General features: G+C 39.2%; 1 protein-coding gene and 1 long non-coding RNA gene across 4 annotated transcripts in view; both read right to left on the bottom strand.

Moving 5' to 3' along the window:
- Positions 1 to 2673, bottom strand: part of LOC133552118 (class I histocompatibility antigen, F10 alpha chain-like) — a 184903-nt gene extending 182230 nt beyond the window's left edge. For 2 of the 3 annotated variants that reach the window (XM_061899462.1, XM_061899463.1), the window contains exons 1-3: positions 2494 to 2672; positions 1547 to 1813; positions 1064 to 1342 (exon numbers count right to left, since the gene is read on the bottom strand). In XM_061899462.1, the coding sequence (XP_061755446.1) occupies positions 1064 to 1342; positions 1547 to 1813; positions 2494 to 2548 (601 nt within the window). In that variant the 5' untranslated portion in view covers positions 2549 to 2672. Of the gene's footprint in view, positions 1 to 1063; positions 1343 to 1546; positions 1814 to 2493 lie in introns of all 3 variants that reach the window. The other variant, XM_061899466.1, reaches the window with a different exon arrangement.
- An 18567-nt stretch (positions 2674 to 21240) lies between these two features.
- LOC133550627 (uncharacterized) lies at positions 21241 to 23056 on the bottom strand. The gene is made up of 4 exons (XR_009806354.1): positions 22917 to 23056; positions 22732 to 22825; positions 22457 to 22558; positions 21241 to 21861 (listed from the first exon to the last, which is right to left on the bottom strand). It is a non-coding gene; the product is annotated as an uncharacterized LOC133550627 (long non-coding RNA).
- Between the last annotated feature and the right edge of the window lie 576 nt (positions 23057 to 23632).

Raw genomic sequence — 23632 nt, 5'->3', positions numbered from 1 at the left:
GAGGTAAAGATGGAGAGAAGGTGTGGATGGAGGTAAAGATGGAGAGAAAAGAAGAGAATGGAAGTAAAGATGGAGAGAAGGTGGGGATGGAGGTAAAGATGGAGAGAAGGTGTGGATGGAGGTAAAAATGAGGAGAAGGTGTGGATGGAGAGAAGGTGTGGATGGAGGTAAAGATGAGAAGGTGTGGATGGAGAGAATATGGAGAAAAGGTGTGGATGGAGACAAAGATGGAGAGAAGGTGTGGATTAAAGTAAAGATGGAGAGAATGTAATAACGGAGGTAAAGATGGAGGGAAAGTGAGAACGGAGGTAAATATGGAGATAACGTGTGGATGGAGGTAAAGATGGAGAAAAGATGAGAACAGAGGTAAAGATGGAGTGAAGGTGTCGATGAAAAGAAGGTGTCAATGGAGGTAAAGACGGAGAAAATGGAGGTACAGAGAGAAGATGAGAACGGAGGTAAGGATGGAGAGAAGGTGTGGAGGGAGGTAAAGATGGAGAGAAGTTGAGAATGAGGTAAAGATGGAGAGAAGGAGAGAATGAGATAAAGATGGAAAGTAAGAGTGGACAGCGGTAAAGATGGAGAGAAGGTGAGGATGTGGTAAAGATGGAGGGAAAAGGAGAGAACGGAGGTAAAGATGGAGAGGAGAGAATGAGATAAAGATGGAGAGAAAGTGTAGATGGAGGTAAAGATGGAGAGAAAGTGAGGATGGAGGTAAAGATAGAGGGAAAAGGAGAGAACGGAGGTAAATATGGAGAGAAGGTGTGGATGGAGGTAAAGATGGAGAGAAGGTGAGAATGAGGTAAAGATGGAGGGAAAAGGAGAGAACGGAGGTAAAGATGGAGAGAAGGAGAGAATGAGATAAAGATGGAGGGAAGGTGTAGATGGAGGGAAAAGGAGAGAACGGAGGTAAATATGGAGAGAAGGTGTAAATGGAAGTAAAGATGGAGAGAAGGTGAGAGAAAGAGAGAAGAGTATAAAGAGACAGGGTGTAATGTCAGTAATGTTCCTATAGGGGGAGTGCTAACAAGTTAAAAGGTGAAAGTACATGTTGTGTTTCTACCTGTTCTCATTAGGACCTCCTTCCCATTGTTCACATACTTCTTCAAGTAAGAAGGACATATCTCAGTGTAGTAAAACTTCTTGTCATCTAGTAGATGTTTGTTCTGGTCCCAATTGAGTTTGGTGGGGAAAGCTTGTTGTTTTGCTGCAGTAAATGTCCATGTCTTCATGTCCAACGATATGAAATCTTCTCCATCATAACCTTCCTGATGCCAACCTTTAACTTCATCAGTCTCATCATTCCATTCACATCCAAACATCCACTGGAGAATGTGAACACCTGAGACACACACACACACACACACACACACACACACACACACACACACACACACACACACACACACACACACACACACAGTATTAGTGTAGGTTATTATGGGATGGACAGAGACAAGTATCAGTGCAGTAATGTGTGTTTACTACAGTATAAAAAGAGTACATCAAATACATTTAAGTAGTAGAAAGTTCAACATAAACAAACCTCCAGTTTGGTTGAAACGCTTCTTAAGAACTTCAAGGTTGTGTTTGTCCCTCAACTCATTAACAACACTGATCTCTGTTTGTCTCTGCCAGTATTTTGGATCCTCTGCTGTGATTTTGTTCATCCAGTCCTGTTTGGCTTCTGCTTTCCTGCTGTTGCTGTCATAGTGAGAAATCTGAACTCCATCAACATAACCAACACTCACATACTCTGGGAAGTTTGGAACTTGAGAGGACGCAGTGTGGAAATACTGCAGCGTGTGAATCACTGAAAGAAGAAAACAACAACAGGATGACTTTTTATTATTTTGTTTCATGTTCAACAATCTTGCACTGTGAATATTTTAGCTCCTTCCGTCTTCAGTCGGGTCTTAAAGTGAACATCAAACACTGCTAGATATCACAGTCAAGACTCACATGTTCTATGACAAATACAACACATTAATAATATTACTAACATCTGTTGACGGTTTGAACATTTTGAAAATAAACATATATTTTCTACAATGGAGGCTGAATAAAAAGTACAACAGAGTTGAACACAACCTGTTCTGCCCATTTGATGTCGACTCTTACTGACATCTTGTGGCGGGGTGATGTTACTACACTTGATTAGTTTCTGACACTTCCGTGTTTGAAGATTTGTGTTCGTTCTTACAAGCCTTGGAAAAAATAAGTCTTTGAACAAGAAACACTAAAGTCAAAATAAATAAAGAGCTTAAATGGATTTCTCAGCTTCTGTAACGTTCTTGGAACATTTTGAATTTTACTTAGAAAAAGGGAAAACAATAAAATATGTTTAAAAAGAACCAGGATTAAGTAAAAAAGGGCTTGAATAATACAACAATTAATTAATTAATAAGTAACAGAAACTTTAAGACGTCAAATAAGTGAAGGCACGGACAGGATTTATGAGTAACAATTAATAAACTTATAAAAAGGACTTACCAGGCGTCACGCTGTGCATTTGCACGACCAGAAGAAAGAATAAAAACAAGTTCATGATGTCAGCGCGAAACAAAAAGATGTTTGCCACTTTTAATCCCGCAGAGAAAGACAAAAGTGACGAACACTCGCTTGACTCGCAAACAGGAAAAATGAACCAGGAACTGTCGAGGCTCTTTTTATAATACTTCACCTGAGCCAATGAGGAGTCAGCATTCTGTGACGTCACAGTGAGGAGAGAAAACGAAACGCTATTCCGCACAGAAAAGTGGCAGCAGTCAACTGACAAGAAGTCTTCTACTGGACTCACTAGAGAGCGCCCCTTGTGGCCACGTCAGGTAAATGCTTGTGTGGCTTTTCTGGGAAATCACGTGACTTGACAACAAAAAGGTGTGTCAAGTTGGCCGCCAAACTTGGAAAGAAAAGAAAGAAAGAGGAATCAATGATCAATCAATGTTTATTTATATAGCCCCAAATCACAAATGTCTCAAAGGACTGCACAAATCATTACGACTACAACATCCTCGGAAGAACCCACAAAAGGGCAAGGAAAACTCACACCCAGTGGGCAGGGAGAATTCACATCCAGTGGGACGCCAGTGACAATGCTGACTATGAGAAACCTTGGAGAGGACCTCAGATGTGGGCAACCCCCCCCCCTCTAGGGGACCGAAAGCAATGGATGTCGAGCGGGTCTAACATGATACTGTGAAAGTTCAATCCATAGTGGCTCCAAGACAGCAGCGAGAGTCCCGTCCACAGGAAACCATCTCAAGCGGATCAGCAGCGTAGAGATGTCCCCAACCGATACAGGCGAGTGGTCCATCCTGGGTCCCGACGAGCGGTCCATCCTGGGTCTCGACTCTGGACAGCCAGTACTTCATCCATGGTTATCGGACCGGACTCCCTCCACAAGGGAGGGGGGGACATAGGAGAAAGAAAAGAAGCGGCAGATCAACTGGTCTAAAAAGGAGGTCTATTTAAAGGCTAGAGTATACAGATGAGTTTTAAGGTGAGACTTAAATGCTTCTACTGAGGTAGCATCTCGAACTGTTACCGGGAGGGCATTCCAGAGTACTGGAGCCCGAACGGAAAACGCTCTATAGCCCGCAGACTTTTTTTGAGCTCTAGGAATCACTAATAAGCCGGAGTCTTTTGAACGCAGATTTCTTGCCGGGACATATGGTACAATGCAATCGGCAAGATAGGCTGGAGCTAGACCGTGTAGTATTTTATACGTAAGTAGTAAAACCTTAAAGTCACATCCTAAGTGCACAGGAAGCCAGTGCAGGTGAGCCAGTACAGGCGCAATGTGATCAAACTTTCTTGTTCTTGTCAAAAGTCTAGCAGCCGCATTTTGTACCAACTGTAATCTTTTAATGCTAGACATGGGGAGACCCGAAAATAATACGTTACAGTAGTCGAGGCGAGACGTAACAAACGCATGGATAATGATCTCAGCGTCTTTAGTGGACAGAATGGAGCGAATTTTAGCGATATTACGGAGATGAAAGAAGGCCGTTTTAGTAACGCTTTTAATGTGTGACTCAAAGGAGAGAGTTGGGTCGAAGATAATACCCAGATTCTTTACCGTGTCGCCTTGTTTAATTGTTTGGTTGTCAAATGTTAAAGTTGTATTATTAAATAGAGGTCGGTGTCTAGCAGGACCGATAATCAGCATTTCCGTTTTTTTGGCATTAAGTTGCAAAAAGTTAGCGGACATCCATTGTTTAATTTCATTGAGACACGCTTCCAACTGACTACAGTCCGGCGTGTTGGTCAGCTTTAGGGGCATGTAGAGTTGGGTGTCATCAGCATAACAGTGAAAGCTAATGAAGGTGAGATTGAGAGTTAAAAGTAATGACAGGGCTGGAACATCCGATCAGTGATCGTATTGTAGTCCTCTCAAGAAAGCATCAATACAAATAATGATTGATAGACATAAAGTCGCTACACCGCAGGACATCCTCGCTTCTTTTTATTTCACGTCTTAACTTTCACCTCCGTTATGTCTCCCAAGCGTGAGGCGTCCCTGCTGGGGTAACGGGACACGCATCTGCCTCGCATGGGTTCGATTCCCGGCCAGGGTTGCATCAGGAAGTTTCATCCTGAGTAAAAAAGTCAGCAGAAAGCCTTCATGAGATGGACTCGCTGTGGCCAAAGTGCTGAACGTGGGGGAAAAGTGTGAGGCAGACGCTTCTGCTGGCAGAATATCAAAGAAAGTGAAAGTAAAAGTAGACACGGTAAAGCCAAACATTGAATGCATGCTTATTTCAAGTCACCTAAACTCGATGGTGATCATTTTTATTTTTATTTTTATTTTGTCGTACCTGTCAAAGGTGAACACACTTATCCACGTAGGTGAGTAGTAACGAGTTACATTTACTTAGATAAGAAACACAACTTTTACTTTGCTATATAACATTTTATTACCATCGTTACATTCATTTATATCAGGGGTCACCAACCTTTTTGAAACCAAGAGCTACTTCTTGGGTACTGATTAATGCGAAGGGCTCCCAGTTTGATACACACTTAAATAAATTGCCAGAAATAGCCAATTTGCTCAATCTACCTTTAATAAATAAATCTATATGTATAAAAAAATGGGTATTTCTGTCTGTCATTTCGTCGTACATTTTTTTTCCTTTTACAGAAGGTTTTTTGTAGAGAATAAATGATGAAAAAAACACTTAATTGAACGGTTTAAAAGAGGAGAAAACAGGAAAAAAAGGAAAATTACATTTTGTACTACAACACTATGACTTATTGATTTAATTGAAGAAACTGGTTTAGTAAAAAGTAGCGATAGCAATGATGTATAAGGTTTCACTAATGACTGCAGTTCCAATTTCAGCCATAAGGGAGCAGAATTAAGAGATTCATTATTTGGGGACCCCATCTTCCAATAGGTCAATGCGCTCAGATTTGATGCCCAATAATAATTTTTGAACATTGGAAGACCCAGTCCCCCTTCCTCTGTAGATCTAAATAAGTGCTTTTTGGATATTCTGCGTTTTTTACATCCCCACACAAAATCTAGAACTAAAGATTCAAGTTTTTGGACAAAATCTACAGGAATTACAATTGGTAAATTTTGAAAAAGATGAATACATTTTGGCAGAGTGATCATTTTAATAGCATTCACCTTCTCTAACATAGAGAGAGGTAAGGTCTTCCAATACTCAATACACACTTTCAGTTTCTCAAAGGCTTCAATAAAGTTCAACTTTAGTAATGATTCATAATTTTTAGATATTTTTAAGCCAAGATAGGATATGTAATTTTCTGCGACTTTAACTGGATTTTGACTGATCTCAACATGATCTCCTAGGAACATAAGCTCACTTTTGGACCAGTTTATTTTATAACCAGATATTCTAGCAAAAGAGTCTACATATTCTAAAAGAAGTGGTAGTGCAACTTCTGGCTCAGTAAGTGTAACAAGTACATCATCTGCATAAAGTGAGATGAGACTCTCTGATGAGCCCACTGAAAATCCTTTAATATTAGAGTTCATTCTTAAACCAATAGCCAGTGGTTCGAGGGCCAAATTGAAGAGTAAGGGCGAAAGGCAGTCACCCTGTCTCACGCCGCCATGTAATTCAAAACTATCCGATACCACATTATTAGTTATGACATATGATTTTGGTGCAGAATAAATTATTTCAACCCATTTTATAAAATGTTCTCCCAATCCAAATAACTTGAGAACATGAAAAAGATAAGCCCACTCAATTGAATCAAAAGCTTTATGAGCATCCAGAGTCAGGACGGCAGCCTTTTTGTTTCCTGTGCAGTCTGAGTACAATACGTTCAGTAATCTCCGTACATTGCCAAAAGAAGGTCTGTCCGGGATGAAACCGACCTGATCTGGATGAATAATTTCTGTTATGTGGTTGCTTAACCTTGTTGCGAGTACCTTAGTTAGAATCTTATGGTCTAAATTGAGCAGGGAGCTAGGTCTATAATTGGCTGGATCAAGTGGATTTTTTCCCTTTTTTGGTATTATACATATATGGGCTTCATACAAAGAACTTGGAAGTTTGTTGTTCACAAAAGAATCATTTAACATTCTAAGTATTATAGGGGATAGTATTTCACTGAAAGCTTGATAAAACTCCGCACCAAATCCATCTGGACCAGGGCTTTTATTCAAGGAGAAAGATTTCAGTGCTTTTTGCAGTTCTTCAGTTGAAATAGTGTTGTCTAAAGATTTCTGATGATTTGGACTCAGTTGAGGTAAGTTTAATGAGGTAAACAAATCATTTAAATCATTAACAGATATAGCTGAATTAGATTTATATAATTCTGAATAAATGTCTTTGAAGACATTATTGATATCCTTTAGATCTGTACATGTTTCACCTGTTTTTGAGCATATTTTGTGAATAGCAGCTTTGGCTTGATCTCTTTTGAGCTGTCTGGATAGAAGTTTTTGTGGTTTATCGGATATTTCAAAATGTTTTTGTTTTATTTTCAGCAGGAGTTTAGATACTTCCCCATGAAGAAGAGAGTTGTATTCATTTTTCAGTTTCAGCATCTTATTGTAATCAGACTGCAAAAGAGAATTTGTATGACTTTTTTTCCATTTCTTTAATTTCTTTTTCTAATTCTCTCTGCCTTTTTCTTGTTTCTCTTTGTTTTGAGATTTCAAATGAAATGATATATCCTCTCACAGTAGCTTTAAGAGCTTCCCACAAAGTGGAGTCTGAGACCTCTCCGTTATCATTCACCTCAATAAAATCTTGGATAATCTTGTTTATATACTCTTTAAAATCTTCATATAATAATAGTTGTGGATTAAATCTCCATTTTTGTTTGATTTTAAGGAGATCAATTTGAATCTGCAAACTCACAGGACTGTGATCTGAGATTATTCGACTATGGTACTCAGGATTACTGACATTGGAGAGGGCAGAGGCTTCCACTAAAAAGTAATCAATTCTCGTGTAGGAATTGTGTACAGCAGAGTAAAATGAATACTCCCTTTTATTAGGGTGTTTTACTCTCCATATGTCTATGATATTTCTTGATCTCCCATCCATCCATCCATCTTCTTCCGCTTATCCGAGGTCGGGTCGCGGGGGCAACAGCCTAAGCAGGGAAGCCCAGACTTCCCTCTCCCCAGCCACTTTGTCTAGCTCTTCCCGGGGGATCCCGAGGCGTTCCCAGGCCAGCCGGGAGACATAGTCTTCCCAACGTGTCCTGGGTCTTCCCCGTGGCCTCCTACCGGTTGGACGTGCCCTAAACACCTCCCTCGGGAGGCGTTCGGGTGGCATCCTGACCAGATGCCCGAACCACCTCATCTGGCTCCTCTCGATGTGAAGGAGCAGCGGATTTACTTTGAGTTCCTCCCGGATGACAGAGCTTCTCACCCTATCTCTAAGGGAGAGCCCCGCCACACGGCGGAGGAAACTAATTCCGGCCGCTTGTACCCGTGATCTTATCCTTTCGGTCATGACCCAAAGCTCATGACCATAGGTGAGGATGGGAACGTAGATCGACCGGTAAATTGAAAGCTTTGCCTTCCGGCTCAGCTCCTTCTTCACCACAACAGATCGGTACAACGTCCGCATTACTGAAGACGCCGCACCGATCCGCCTGTCGATTTCACGATCTACTCTTCCCCCACTCGTGAACAAGACTCTTTCTTGATCCCATAAGATTATTAATAGTTTTAGTTGAGTTAGCAATGACATGAGATTTAGTTGAAATCTATCTGAAGTGGGGTCCAAAAGGCAGTTAAAATCACCACCAATGTAGATATGAGAGGAGCTATCATCAGGAAGTAGACCAAAGACTCGATGATAAAAGTTTGAGTCATCAGTGTTTGGTCCATAGATATTCCAAAAAGTTACTGGGTAGGATGTAATATGACCATTCAATAAAATAAATCAATTATTTTTGATGTAAGTATGAAAGGCACATTTTTATGAACTAAAATAGCTACACCTCTAGCTTGTGAAGTAACGGGTGCGTGATAAACCTGAGATATCCAGCTTGTTTTAAGTTTGTGTTGGTTGTCTTTACAGAGATGTGTTTCTTGTAAGAATACAACATCTGCTTTTAATGAATTTAAATGTGAAAAAACCTTCCCTGCTTTAATATTTTTGGCTGAGCCCCTAACATTCCATGAAACTATTGTGATTTTTTTCTTACATGTTGACATTATGGTGTTTTAGTTTTTTTTTTTGTTTTTTTTTGTCCTTACATGAAAAAAACAACTTAGTAATTAGTAAATTGAAATATGATTGTACATCTCTTTCCTCCACATTCACACATACACAACACTCACACCCCATTGTTCCCCCCTCCCTCGGTTCCCATCGTGTGTAGTTCAATGTTTTGGAGTGAAATCTCCATTGTGGTGATGTCCATAAGACGTCGTTTTGGACGGTTCCCCAGTCCATGAGTCCCCCACCCCCATCTTCAGGCGCAGGGCACATGTTCGTAGCTGCGTTCATTGCCCCAAGCAATTAATAGCTCGGCAGTGAAGTGTTTGTTTTTTTTCCCCTGCGACCTCCGGTGAAATAAAGCTCAGTGAAAAAGTGTATTTCTGCTTTTATACTTATCATAAGCCTTGTGTGGTAGAGCCATTATTGATAATTAATCACTAAAATGTTTTATAATAAAGGTCTTAGTGTCTGCAGGAGAGGTAAACACCTTTACCTGGTCGTTGCTCCAAACGACTTTGGTATCAGGTCCGCAACGAAATCCGTAAGTCTACCCTTTTCTTCTTGCTCTGGTATCCCGACTATTTTTATGTTAAACCGTCTTGAGCGCCCTTCCAATTCGTCTATTTTAGCTACCAATTTCTCGTTCCTCTTCTGCGTTTGAGTCCATTTTTGTTCGAGCGCTTCAATGCGGCGCTCGTGTTCAGAACCTTGCTGCTCCATGTCCTGCACTCGGTTGGTCAGTGCCGACTGCTTGCTTGAAAGAGCCTCAAGCTTTTCCTCAAGCATGTCAAAACGTTTGTGTATAGACTCGAGTATCTTATCCAGCATCTTCTCCAGAGTTGATGACGCCATCTCAGCGCTAGCCTCAGGCTCGTTTACGGCCACAGGTGACTCTGATTGCTTCCCTCTTCGTGTCTTGGGCATAATCGTTGTTATCTATATCTTAATAGAGTCTAATTTACCCAGAGGGGTAGGTATGCATATAATTGACCAAACGTTGTCAGTTTAAAAAAAAAAGAAAGAAAAAAAAAGCAGAATTAAGATTACATTTTATAGTTTTCACCGGAGTAACTGCAGAGGCAAACTACTGCATGTGCATTTTAGCCACGCCCCGGAAGCCCCGCCCCAATAGAATTTTAAAGTGGAATATTTGAGATTATATAATAATTGGAGCCTTCAACACATAAAAACATTGATTCTAATTTTTTTTTTTTTTTTTTTAGCAATGACACAAAAGAAAAATCCTACTGAAATTATTGGAGATCCAAAAGTGTCCTACTCATTAGAAATAACAAAAAATATATTTTTTTTACTGTTTACTTTAAACACAATCGTCTTCAGATGAACTTCAGATCCATCCATCAATTATATGTCTAGCTCCATCCTATCTTGCCGATTGTATTGTACCATATGTCCCGGCAAGAAATCTGCGTTCAAAGGACTCCGGCTTATTAGTGATTCCCAAAGCCCAAAAAAAGTCTGCGGGCTATAGAGCGTTTTCCGTTCGGGCTCCAGTACTCTGGAATGCACTCCCGGTAACAGTTCGAGATGCCACCTCAGTAGAAGCATTTAAGTCTCACCTTAAAACTCATTTGTATACTCTAGCCTTTAAATAGACTCCCTTTTTAGACCAGTTGATCTGCCGTTTCTTTTCTTTTTCTTCTATGTCCCACTCTCCCTTGTGGAGGGGGTCCGGTCCGATCCGGTGGCCATGTACTGCTTGCCTGTGTATCGGCTGGGGACATCTCTGCGCTGCTGATCCGCCTCCGCTTGGGATGGTTTCCTGCTGGCTCCGCTGTGAACGGGACTCTCGCTGCTGTGTTGGATCCGCTTTGGACTGGACTCTCGCGACTGTGTTGGATCCATTGTGGATTGAACTTTCACAGTATCATGTTAGACCCGCTCGACATCCATTGCTTTCTTCCTCTCTAAGGTTCTCATAGTCATTATTGTCACCGACGTCCCACTGGGTGTGAGTTTTCCTTGCCCTTATGTGGGCCTACCTAGGATGTCGTGGTGGTTTGTGCAGCCCTTTGAGACACTAGTGATTTAGGGCTATATAAGTAAACATTGATTGATTGATATATATATATATATATATATATATATATATATATATATATATATATATATATATATATATATATATTATTGGTGTTTATGTTTTTTCTTTTTTATATGGCAAACACAAAATATGCAACATTTTCCCGAAAAACATCTCAAAGTGGAATATTTAATGTGGCGTCGTTGGAGCCTTGAATAGGTCAATAATCCATATTGACATTGATTTTGATTTATTATTATTTTTTTAGTAAACAACAGCCTAGATGGCAGCTTTGTGTTATTAGAGTAAACATTGCAACATTTTCTTGTCACATTTCACCTGTTTGCTCTTTAATAGCACTTTTTTTTTTTTTTAATCGTATTTTTAGAATTTGCTTTGGCCATTACAAAATTACCTGCGGGCCGCAAATGGCCCCCGGGCCACACTTTGGACACCCCTGTACGAGGATGACGGAATGCAAAAACAATAACACATGCCCTTCTTATTTATGATTTACTTTTTAAATTTGATCAAAGTTCTGTACAGTGCAACTGGAATTTTAAATTTTCCCGAGGGAACTCTACTGAAGGAATCAATAAAGTACTATCCTTCTATCTATCCTCGTTCATCCATGCGGACTTGGCTCTCTTGGTTGCTTTGTTGGGTCTGCTCCTGTCTCCGGCCATACTCCCCCCACCACAGCAGACGTTGGCGTGGAACACCACAGAGTGTATATGTTTGTTTTTTGTTGTTGTTTTACTTTTGCGTCTGGTTGCATCAGCTCTCCTCTTTTAAAGTCTTTAATGTCCTTTGTGTTCTTTGACGTTTCCCTCTTACACACATGTTTATGTGTGTTATGGCTATGAGGTTTGTTTCCCTTGGCCTCAGTCTGGACCCCCTCTACAGGGGCCCAGATGTTTGCTGTTGCACAGGCATGGGATAAAGTGTGTAACTTTTTGTCTGTAATATACATCATTGCAGTTTTTTTTTTTTATTAGCATGGATGTAATCTAGGAACAACATTTCATAATTAATATCCAAAACCCCTGTAGCGGTAAAGTCCTATACTTTTACTGCTACTGGTTGCCGAATATAAATGAAGCTAGTTCAGACGTGTGCAACCGGCTAATAATTGAGGCCCAGAATTGTGTCCATGTTTAACCAAAATATTTACTAACATAAAGTCACAATTATATAACACACTTTGTTCAAAAACGGAAAATACACGGGAGCAAACAAACACTAGCCTGGCACAGTCAAAAACTGTTGTGCCTCTACTCAGCAACACCTGGGCAAGATCCTGACTCCTCCCTAAATATCCAGGCACTTGGCCTTGGAGCCAACCCCTTGAGTGACGTCATCAATTTGACAGACAGAAAGTGTATTTGGCTCTAACACACCAGCCCCTAATTGCTGCTGGCGTGACGAACAGAGCGATTTAATTTGGAATCGAAAAAACAAAAATAGAGCCATAATACCAAAAACAAACACCTCTTTCTTTGGTTTTCATGTTCCCTTTTGCAATAATGCAGTTAATTTACTCAATACCTTCACCTAGAAGGCATATCTTTGTAACAGATGATAATCCTTTTTGTTTGCAGACAAACTTTTTTCATTTGTCCACTTTTGTCGCTCTTGTAGCAACGGTAAATATTCGTGAAACCACCTGTTCCAAAAAAGGTCAGCGATATATTGCCTCTGCCTCCATTTCCTTATGCACATCCAATACAGGTGATCTATTACCAACAGTACATGTAGACTGTAGCTGTCTTCTTTTCCTACTCCTGGCCATCAGCTTTCTTCGTCACCTTGGGGGTAGGAGAGCTTTTTTTTCTTCTCAGTTTCCTCCTCTTCTTCTCCCAAAGGACTCTCGGGGTCGTTTTCTTCCTCCTCTTTCGGGGAACTCTTCTCTTTTTGGACTTGCCATAGTCGCTGTCCTCGTCATCTTCCACCATGAAGTCTTCATCACTGCCAGACTCATCAGGATCCAGGTAAGCTTCCTCTGGGTCATCCTGCTCTTCATCCTCACGGCCTCCGTCACCCAGAAGGATTTCCCGCTGTTTCGACACGGCCTTGGAGACTGCCTGGCGTATTGTTCGCATTCGACTTACTTTTCTTTCATCGTCACTGTCATCTGCGCTCCGTTTTCTTTTTGGTGTCTTCCTGCTGGGCTTCTCTATCTTGGGCTTCTTTTCCTTTTTTGACATATCCTTTTGATCTTTGGATCCCTGCTCATTGAAATCATGCATGTACTGGTTCATAGGCAGTTCCTCCAAACTGTTAACAGTAACTGTGGGGCGGGTCACTGCCTTGTAATGGCCCATTAATCACCCACCCCAATAGGGTTCTGACAGCATAAGGTCCATCTCCGTGGCTGTTAATCACCTCCCGTGGTTCCATTCACTTTGAGGCGTTGGTACCAATTAACAGGTCCACGTTGGCAGTTATCCGAGGAATTTTAATGCCTTGGAGGTAAGGCCACTTATCAAGTTCTGCCTCACCAATCAGATTGTTAGTGTACACGGGCATCTGCCTTTGAGTGAAGACATCAGGAAGCTGAAAAAAACTTACTACAAGTAAGCTGAGAGATTTCCAGACCACTGCTCGGGACCACCTTACTGTGCCCCAAGGTGCGCAAGTGGATTTTTGTTTTTCGGCCTTCTGTGTTCAGCCTGTTCACCAATTTAAAACATGTAATTTAAAACATTTGTATGCACGTACAACACTTAAAACCTTCAGTATATCAGTATGTGGGATTAAATTATGGAATGGATTAAGCAAAGCAATCAAACAATGTACTAATATGATCCACTTCAAGAAACTCTTCAAACTGGAAGTGTTAACAAAGTACACAAATGAAGAACCATGATAAACATTTTGATTTTACTCACTCATTCATTCTCAAAATAATCTGATTCATCTCATCGTATGGATTAAAATTTAAGCAATTATTTATTTATTTGTATTGTGATTACTTATTACTTATGGAGTATACATTGTGAATACATTGAGAACAGGAAGTGAACAAAAGTTTTAGCAACTGTTATGTAAAGAAAAGGGGTAGGATTAAATAAGCTCTGCTTCTTCCTCCTCCTTTTTGAACATGTTGAAAAGAGAAACTGAAAATTGTGATGTATCATGTTGTATGCTTGCATGTTCGAAATAAACTAAAACTCAAACTCAATTGTTCAGAACAGAAGGTCCCTGTGCTTCTTGGATCTAGGAAAGCATATGTCTGGACTATCTTGCTGCCGTTTGAGTACTTCACTTGAACGGGCAGGATGGGTAAAATTCCATATTTGCCAGCCCCTGTATGGCCACAAGTTGAGGATGTAGTGCAAATATCTGCTTTTACCTTTGGAAGTTGGCTATTTTCTCCACTTTCCAGATGTCTCCTGTCAATATGTAGCACTTTGGGATGCGTCTTGTTGCAGTAAGAGCACGTGATGCGCCTGTCGCAACTCTTGCTCAGGTGCCCTGTGCACAGGCAACCAAAACACAGGCCTTTTTCTTTTAGAAAGTCAAGCTTTTCCCGATGTGCCTTATTTTCCAGTATTGGACAGTCCTCCAATGCATGTTCACTTGTACAGTAAAGACAGGAGGTGTTCACAAACCTATTGAGGTGTGGAGTCGGTGTAGGTCTAGTGGCAACTGCCACATGAGTTGCGAAACTGTTCCTTCTGAACTGTGATTTGCGTTGATGTATAGGCTTGGGTTTGGTTACTGCTTTATTTCGAAGGATGTTTTGAATGTCGCCAAAGACAGGATCCGAAGCAATTCTGACTTGCTGTTCAATAAATTTCACAATGTCTGTGAAACAAGCACGTCGCCTTTGTTGGTCAACAATGTCGGCTGCTTTTCCTCTCCACTGGTCCCTTAATTTGTGTGGCAGCTTTTGTATGAGCATCTTCATGCTAGCTGGCATGTTGAGTTTGTCCAAGTACTGCAGCTCATCCATGGCATTGGAGCATTCTCACAAGTACAGTGCGAAAGCTTGGAGATTTTTTACATCCTCAGACTTGATTTTTGGCCATGCCATAATTTTGTCCATGTAGGCTCCTGTTATTTTTGAAGGATTTCCAAAGTGTTCCCTTAGTAGGCGTTTTGCTGTAGCATAGCCTCTCTCTGTAGGCATATAGAGGCAACTGCGCACCAACTCTCTGGGCTGTCCTTTGGTAAACTGCTCCAGATAATACAAGCAGTCACCACGATCATTGCTACTTTCCCCAAAACCCAACAATTAAAAAGTTATTCAGGAGCGCTCCGTATCTTCCATTGTGTACGCGTGTTTGTCAACATGTGTGCGATGACAGCCTGTGCGCTACCTGTCAGTACAACACCCAATCAAATTACACCCGCGTTGTTTTCGTCACACAGCATTCATCCAATCAAATTGCAGGAAAACCAACAAAGAAGAGCTTTCAAACAACAGAAGAATAAGTGAATAAAATTATGCCATAAAGTGTTTCGTTCGGGTATTAAAAGTACGACTTGGTCAACAAAACAGGAATCGCCGTATGCAAAACATGCGGTTGGAAGATTACAGACGGAGACGCAACAACTTCCAACTTCGTTCGACATTTGAAGTTGCACAAAGAAGGGTACGTTTTGAATGTAAGCTAACGTTTATTGGCTGAGTAACGTAACTTTTATTCGTTGTGTAGTTAAATGAGTGAGGCTGTAAACTCACTGCTAACGTTAGAACCATAGACATCTTATAAGTAGACACAGCATCGAGCGCTACTGCCTATTGCCGCTGACGTGACGCGCGGCCGCCATCTTGGAGTGGTGATCCGCTCCACTCAGGGCAATTCCTTTGGCAGGAGCAATGAATTGTCAGCACATTTAATTCATATTAACTCTCTGAATACCACTGATACTCACGCGCTTTTTTTGTCATACGTGTAACTATGATAAAAGACACATGTCTTGGCATGTTCATAATTTGCTTAACAGTAATAGAATATTCTTATATGCTATAAGTGACCAGACGTCGGAGATCAAAACTGGGAATATAATCCCAGAGAAGGGGAAAAAAACAGTCAGCTATTTTTAAGTTAAAGAAACAATATGATTAGGTTATATATACATGCGTATATCTTACATAAACAATGTATGAATACATTAGATATCTATATATCTTACGGACCTATAGACCAGTGGTTCTCAAATGGGGGTACTTGAAGGTATGCCAAGGGGTACATGATATTTTTTTAAATATTCTAAAAATAGCAAAATCCTTTATAAATATATTTACTGAATAGTACGTCAACAAAATATGAATGTAAATTCATAAACTGTGAAAAGAAATGCAACAATGCAATATTCAGTGTTGACAGCTGGATTTTTTGTGGACATGTTCCATAAATATTGATGTTAAAGTTTTTTTTTTTGTGAAGAAATGTTTAGAATGAAGTTGATGAATCCAGATGGATCTCTATTACAATCCCCAAAGAGGGCACTTTAAGTTGATTACTTTTATGTGTAGAAATCTTTATTTAAAATTGAATCACTTGTTTATTTTTCAACAAGTTTTTAGTTAATTTTACATCTTTTTTTTTCAAATAGTTCTAGAAAGACCACTACAAATGAGCAATATTTTGCACTGTTATACAATTTAATAAATCAGAAACTGATGACATAGTGCTGTATTTTACTTCTTTATCTCTTTTTTCAACCAAAAATGGTTTGCTCTGATTAGGAGGTACTTGAATTAAAAACATGTTCACAGGGGGTACAAGTGTCTGCCAAATACTTAAACATATATAAACACCTGAAAGTCTTTATTTCAGCTAAAACCACCAATCTGTTTCACTGGATTCAGAATAAAACAATTCTGTCTTACTCAACAAAGTTAGTATTTGAATATTGTTACTTGAAGACTTATCTGTGGTTACAATAAAATGAGAATGCATCATAATCAGTGACGGCTGGTGAATTTTGTTTTAGTTGGGCCTGAAAGTTTGTAAACCACATACCTGTAGTGGGGTCATCCTCCCCCAGAAGATTTCTTTGTGATTTTCACATACAAATATTGCAGTTCTTTGCTCCTGCTTAACTCTGAGGTAATATTATTTTCACAAAATACAACCAATAGTATGTTAATGTAAATTCTTACTTGTGAAAAGTAATCCTCCAATTCCTATTTTCAACAGTCCGCTCAATTGAGCAGGAAAACGCTGAATACCAGCCCAGCATCTTTTTTTTCTACCTGTCAAATGTTAGTTTAGGCTGTTTGCCGGCTCCTCATCACCACTTCAAGATGGCGGCCAAATTGCTTGCGTCACAGCAGCCAATTCTGCGTCTACTTATAAGATGTCTATGGTTATAACGTCATTGCAAACACGGCAATCTGTTGCGTCCACTGCAGATGTTACCTTATTCATACTTATTGTCAAGTGATTTTTTTTAAGCAGGGTTGCATGAGGTACCTACACATAACGTTACGTTAATGAATGTATCACACACAGTAACGTAATATTAGACGGCGGTCAGCAGCACCGTGTATTTTAGCCACCTACAAAAAGACAAACATAGTCAAATAAAGGTCAGTTAAAATGTATACTATATTAAGAATATGTGTACATATTGCATAGGGCCCTGACATCTAACAAGTACAGCACTGTTCATTGTTATGTTCATGTATTTGTGGTTTTTCATGTGTACACAGACATAAACACATACAGTATGAGATGAGATCAATGAGATAAGGTGACAACATGACATAAACTGCTGATGAACTAGTTACAATGCAATATTCCATGGAAATACAATGTTAACACTTTTGTGCAAATAAGTACAGTTGCACTTGTTTTTTCAGATGTGTTTGTACTGTAAAGGAATGAGTTAAATGTTTAGAATAACTGGTTAATAGTGCTATTATGAAGTGCAAAGTCAGCACTGTTTTTTTTTAATAATAAATACATACAGCGTTTTAAAAGCATACACAATCTGTGTACATATATTAGTCTGTGGTTAAAAAGACTTGAAATGACTCGAAACCCAAAATGCAGGACTTGGGACTTGACTTGAGACTTTCCAGTATTGACTTTGGACTTGACTCGGACTTGCCTGTCTTGACTCGGGACTTGACTCGAGACTTGAGGGCAAAGACTTGAGACTTACTTGTGACTTGCAAAAAAATGACTTGGTCCCACCTCTGGTAACGGGACACGCATCTGCCTCGCATGGGTTCGATTCCCGGCCAGGGTTGCATCAGGAAGTTTCATCCTGAGTAAAAAAGTCAGCAGAAAGCCTTCATGAGATGGACTCGCTGTGGCCAAAGTGCTGAACGTGGGGGAAAAGTGTGAGGCAGACGCTTCTGCTGGCAGAATATCAAAGAAAGTGAAAGTAAAAGTAGACACGGTAAAGCCAAACATTGAATGCATGCTTGCTTCAAGTCACCTAAACTCGATGGTGATCATTTTTATTTTTATTTTGTCGTACCTGTCAAAGGTGAACACACTTATCCACGTAGGTGAGTAGTAACGAGTTACATTTACTTAGATAAGAAACACAACTTTTACTTTGCTATATAACATTTTATTACCATCGTTACATTCATTTATATCAGGGGTCACCAACCTTTTTGAAAGCAAGAGCTACTTCTTGGGTACTGATTAATGCGAAGGGCTACCAGTTTGATACACACTTAAATAAATTGCCAGAAATAACCAATTTGCTCAATCTACCTTTAATAAATAAATCTATATGTATAAAAAAATGGGTATTTCTGTCCGTCATTCTGTCATACATTTTTTTTCCTTTTACGGAAGGTTTTTTGTAGAGAATAAATGATGAAAAAAACACTTAATTGAACGGTTTAAAAGAGGAGAAAACAGGACAAAAAAAAAAATTAAATTTTGAAACATAGTTTATCTTCAATTTCGACTCTTTAAAATTCAAATTTCAACCGAAAAAAAGGAGAGAAAAACTAGCTAACTTCAATCTCTTTGAAAAAATTTAAAAAAAGAATTTATGGAACATTATTAGTATTTTTTCCTGATTAAGATTAATTTTAGAATTTTGATGACATGTTTTAAAAGGGTAAAATCCAATCTGCACTTTGTTAGAATATATAACGAGTTGGACCAAGCTATATTTCTAACAAAGACAAATCATCATTTCTTCTAGATTTTCCAGAAGAAGAATTTTAAAAGAAAATTCAAAAGAATTTGAAATAAGATTCAAATTTGATTCTAAAGGTTTTTCGAGATTTGCCACAATAATTTTTTTGAATTTTAATCATAATTGAAGAAATATTTCACAAATAATTTTTGTCGAAAAAACAGAAGCTAAAATAAAGAATTGGATTAAAATGTATTTATTATTCTTTACAATAAAAAAAAATTAATTTACTTGAACATTGATTTAAATTGTCAGGAAGAGGAAGGAATTTAAAAGGTAAAAAGGTATATGTTTTTGAAAATCCTAAAATCATTTTTAAGGTTGTATTTTTTCTCTAAAACTGTCTTTCTGAAAGTTATAAGAAGGAAAGTAAAAAAATAAATGAATTTATTAAAACAAGTGAAGACCAAGTCTTTAAAATATTTTCTTGGATTTTCAAATTCTGTTTGAGTTTTGTCTCTCTTAGAATTAAAAATGTCGAGCAAAGCGAGACGAGCTTGCCAGTAAATAAATACAATTTAAAAAATAGAGGCAGCTCACTGGTAAGTGCTGCTATTTGAGCTAATTTTAGAAGAGGCCAGCGGGCGACTCATCTGGTATTTGCCTTAAAACTCCACAGACATTTTTCGACCCGTATGTACAGTCACCGTGTGCTCGGAGAAGAGGTAGGATTAAATATAAGTCTTACTTCTTAATATTCCTTTTCAGATTTGTTGAAAGGTGCAAATGGAACCATGTGATGTTACTTGACGTAAACATGTCTGTAACAAATACATCAAAACCATAGCCACATGTGTAATGTCTAACATTTACATAACATTTTGTAGATGACATTGCATGTCTTGTCTTGTTCTAGTCTGTCTTTTGAACATACAAGTAAATGTCTTGTTTTTAGTGTGAGGTTTAACTGTTGTGTTTATTTTGTGTCATTGTGAAGTTTTTTGTACCTGAAAATCAGATATCCCGGCCCCCCAGACACATTTTTTCCTCTAAATCTGCTCCCCAGGTCAAAATAATTGCCGAGTGTGACCGAGTGTGACCGTGTGTCTTGGCTACCACTCTTTACCGCATCTCTCCATGAACCCCGATACAAACATCCGACCAGGAGCGTTGGGCTGCAGTGCATTGTGGGTAGGCGAGTCTTGTACATGATCATGTTCTGTCGGTTCATTTGCAAAATAAACCAGAGAGCACAACTCAGCTTTGATACAAAATGAAAGTAAAAAGTCATGTTGGAATATTTTCAAAAACTCAGCTCGGATTAATTACTGTTCTCTTGGTAGTGGAGAAGAAGTGGGGGTTAGGGGCAAAGGTGGTCTCTGATCCATCTTTGACACGGCAGATAAAGGCCTGGGAGAGGTTAGACCGAGGAGGCGTGGGTTTTTTTTTTTTACTACAGCCGACGAGGCACATATATTTTTCAAATTAGACTGTGTCGTATTTTGGGAGAATCAAACAAACATTACAAAGAGATTCTAGGACCAGACAATCCATTGGATTCGATACAATTATCTTATTCAGGAATTACATTTTATTTCGAAAAAGTTATCAGTAATCTGGAAATACGTGTTATTTATTGGAATTGTAGATTGAAAAAGAAATAATCAAAAGCCATACATCATGAAACAGGCTACAGAAGTACAACACATCAAAGTTGAAAGAAACAACAAGCCCAACTTTATATTCATCAAAATGTGCTTTGAAAAGTTTAACAAATGCCCCAAGGGAGCGGTTTGCCTGGCATGGGATGAGATGCTTATCCATGGCGATGTAGAAGCTGTCCATCTTGCTCTTCTGACGGCCAACAGCGAGGAGGTATGGCTGCCGACCCTGCTGGTTGCGGAGATGCTCCTCCATACTGCAGCATGACTTAGGTTGAGAGAAGGAAACTAAGTATTAGACACCAGAATATTGTGCTGCCACAAAAAAACATTATTAAAGTCATTATTCAAACATCCTCTCAATCTCAGTGCAAAGATCGTAATGAGTGTTAAGACTTAATTTAAGTTTCATTCACTTTTTAACTGCCTTCATTTTCACATGTGGCTAAGAACATGACACATGACAAGTAGTTATCACTTTCATAATATTACCTTATGAAAGACAACAAGTCTCTCAATGGCATCACATGCACTGATTTTTGGAGACTTCGGTCCTCCTGGTGGTGGTGGAAGGAGATGTATGAGCAACAACAGGGAGGCCATTTCATGGTCGTAAGCTGAGGACAAAGATTCACAAGAATTAACTCAAGAATTTTCACATTTCCTCCATCTAATGTTCATATTTATTCCAAATATCAGATACATTTTCAGAGATACAGGAGATACTTTAAAAGAAGAAAAACAAATACAACTCACATGTTGCCTCCTCACTTCCAATGGAACATTCTGCCGACTGTAACAAGCGCCGCAACTCTGGTGCTGAAGTAAGTCGCTTAGCCTCTTTTATGATGTTTGGTTTGAAGAACACATCCCACTTCTGAAGCAGCCTGGAGGATGTCTCATCATCAAATAGGAGAATGAAGTCTTGCTCCACCTTTAAGAAAGAAGATATTTAACTACCACCGAAGGAAATACTTTCAAATGTCAGGCTGCTCCAAACATCTCATTCCAAACTTACCAATCCTTTTGTATCGAGGAATCTTGGGAAGAAGGAGAGGATATCAGCACTTGTACCTGGGTCATTAACAAGCTTCTGACGGTGCTGAAATGTCTCTCTCATCTTCTGGAGAATCACGGAATTGTCTGTGGTATGGTTGAGCAAAGATACTGCCTCTTGACAAGCATCCCCATCAAGCTGATTGTCGACATTGACAATCCTTTGGAACTTTGGGCCTCCTGAAGAAAGGTTCAAAGAGCTACTTGGTGGCGCCTCAGATCCACGCCGAATTTTCCTTTGGACTGTTTTCAGACGCCAAGAAATGTATCCTGTGCTACTAGCAGTGTACAAAAGACTGTCTCTGAAACGCTTGTTTTCTTTTTGTGTCATTGAGTTGCTTGAGTGTAGTTCACTTTTACGACACTGGAGGGGGCATTGAACACATCACTATATCAGCAAGCTCTGAAAGTTACGGTGAACTTCGATGTCATTTGTTTAATTGACAGTGTGCGTCAATACAAAGTGAGTTACTTTATATACACTTTAATATAACCTGTTTTGTGCTTAAAACTATATTGCAACTCATTTGGTCAGTTTTATTGTTGTCTAATGGCTGTTTGGCATCAGGTTCGCAAGCTAACTGCTAGCTAAATATCATACCCTTATTGGGGCCTGTTTGTAGCATTAGACATGTTTGTTAGCCCCAATTGACAATTTAGAATTATTGTTGTGATGCTATTTAAATTCTAGTAATTATTACATTACTTAGGGCTGGGATGTTCAAATTCTGTGGATTTATGTAAACTGTGTATACACAGCTAAGTAATGTATATTTAACAGCCATGTTGCATGCTTGTGCCTATATTCAATTGTATTGTGGTCACTTTAGTTAATTTACAATAATTGTATTTGTTTGTTTAGGAAACCACACACATACACAAATGCAAACGAACAATTCAATATACAATTGAACCTGCAAATCTGGACTTGGACAATCTATTATTTCTCCTGCACTCACCTGAATGAATAATTGCTGTCCTGACCCGACACCCTGAAGTGATTGCTAATCCATATTTAACCAGTCATAGTCGTCACTACAAGCAGCATCATAGAAGTGTTCCTGAAATGAAAAAAGATTAAATTCATTGTCATACTTAGCTCATGAGAAATCTCAGAGAATTCATATCAGTGCTATGCACATAGCATCAGGGCCAAACATTGCAATTATTGAAATAAATGTTGATGCAAGAATGACATGAAAATAGTCATATAAATAATAAAAATAAGAATTACATAGCCTTTCTTGGTGTATGGATCCTTGAGAGACGGGAACAGCGTCACTATGCCAAGAGCATATTCCTCTCTGACTGCCTTAGTGGGAAGGTTTCTGATAGGAGATATCACATTTTTAATCTAGATCCATGTAATGGCCATGTTGTTATCAAGCACAAAAAAATAGAATGTAAAAACATACATACCCATGACTATCAATCATGTGAGCCACCAGTATGTTGACCATTTGTCGTCTTGTGATATCTGTTAGGGTTTCTGTTGTTTGGTACTCCTGAAGTACTGCTTCACTGCCAGACTTGGCTTTTAACACAGCTTCAATCAACTGATGAAAAACAAAAACATGAAAATGCAAAATATGGCAAAAACTGTTTTAATGTGTAAAAAAACTCAAGTGAATCAAGCTTTGTTCAAACCTGTTTAGCTGATGTTGCATCATGCTTATTCTCTTTTCGCTGTCTCTTGCGAGGGGTCTCATCCATGGTAAGAGTTCCGCTTGAGTTGAAGCTAGAGTCAGAGATCTCAGATGCAGAGGACAAGGACAGGTCTGAAAATTCTAAAGGAATAAAAGAAAAAAACATTTGATCATTTTATTCAGTAGTGTACAGAGTGCCTGATAATACATGATGTTATATCTCACCCTGGCTTGAGAATATTGTCAGCACCACATTGCCTTGTCCAACCAGGTCGCTGAATATTTCCGCATCAACTTCTGTCCCTGTTGCATCCTTGTACATAATGCTTGCATCGGGTGGCAGGCAAAATCTCTCAATGACTGGGAAACAGTATGAGAAAATTGTGATTTATGTGCTTTATGTGCAGTTTCATTTGTCTCACAACAAATGACTGTTCTAGTTAGATGGAGTCATCCACTGGTGATTTTTTCCCTCAAGTAACCCTGACA

This window comes from Nerophis ophidion, linkage group LG04 (genome assembly GCF_033978795.1).
Source record: "Nerophis ophidion isolate RoL-2023_Sa linkage group LG04, RoL_Noph_v1.0, whole genome shotgun sequence".
Taxonomy (NCBI): Eukaryota; Metazoa; Chordata; class Actinopteri; order Syngnathiformes; family Syngnathidae; genus Nerophis; species Nerophis ophidion.
This window is presented reverse-complemented; position numbering and strand designations above follow the sequence as displayed.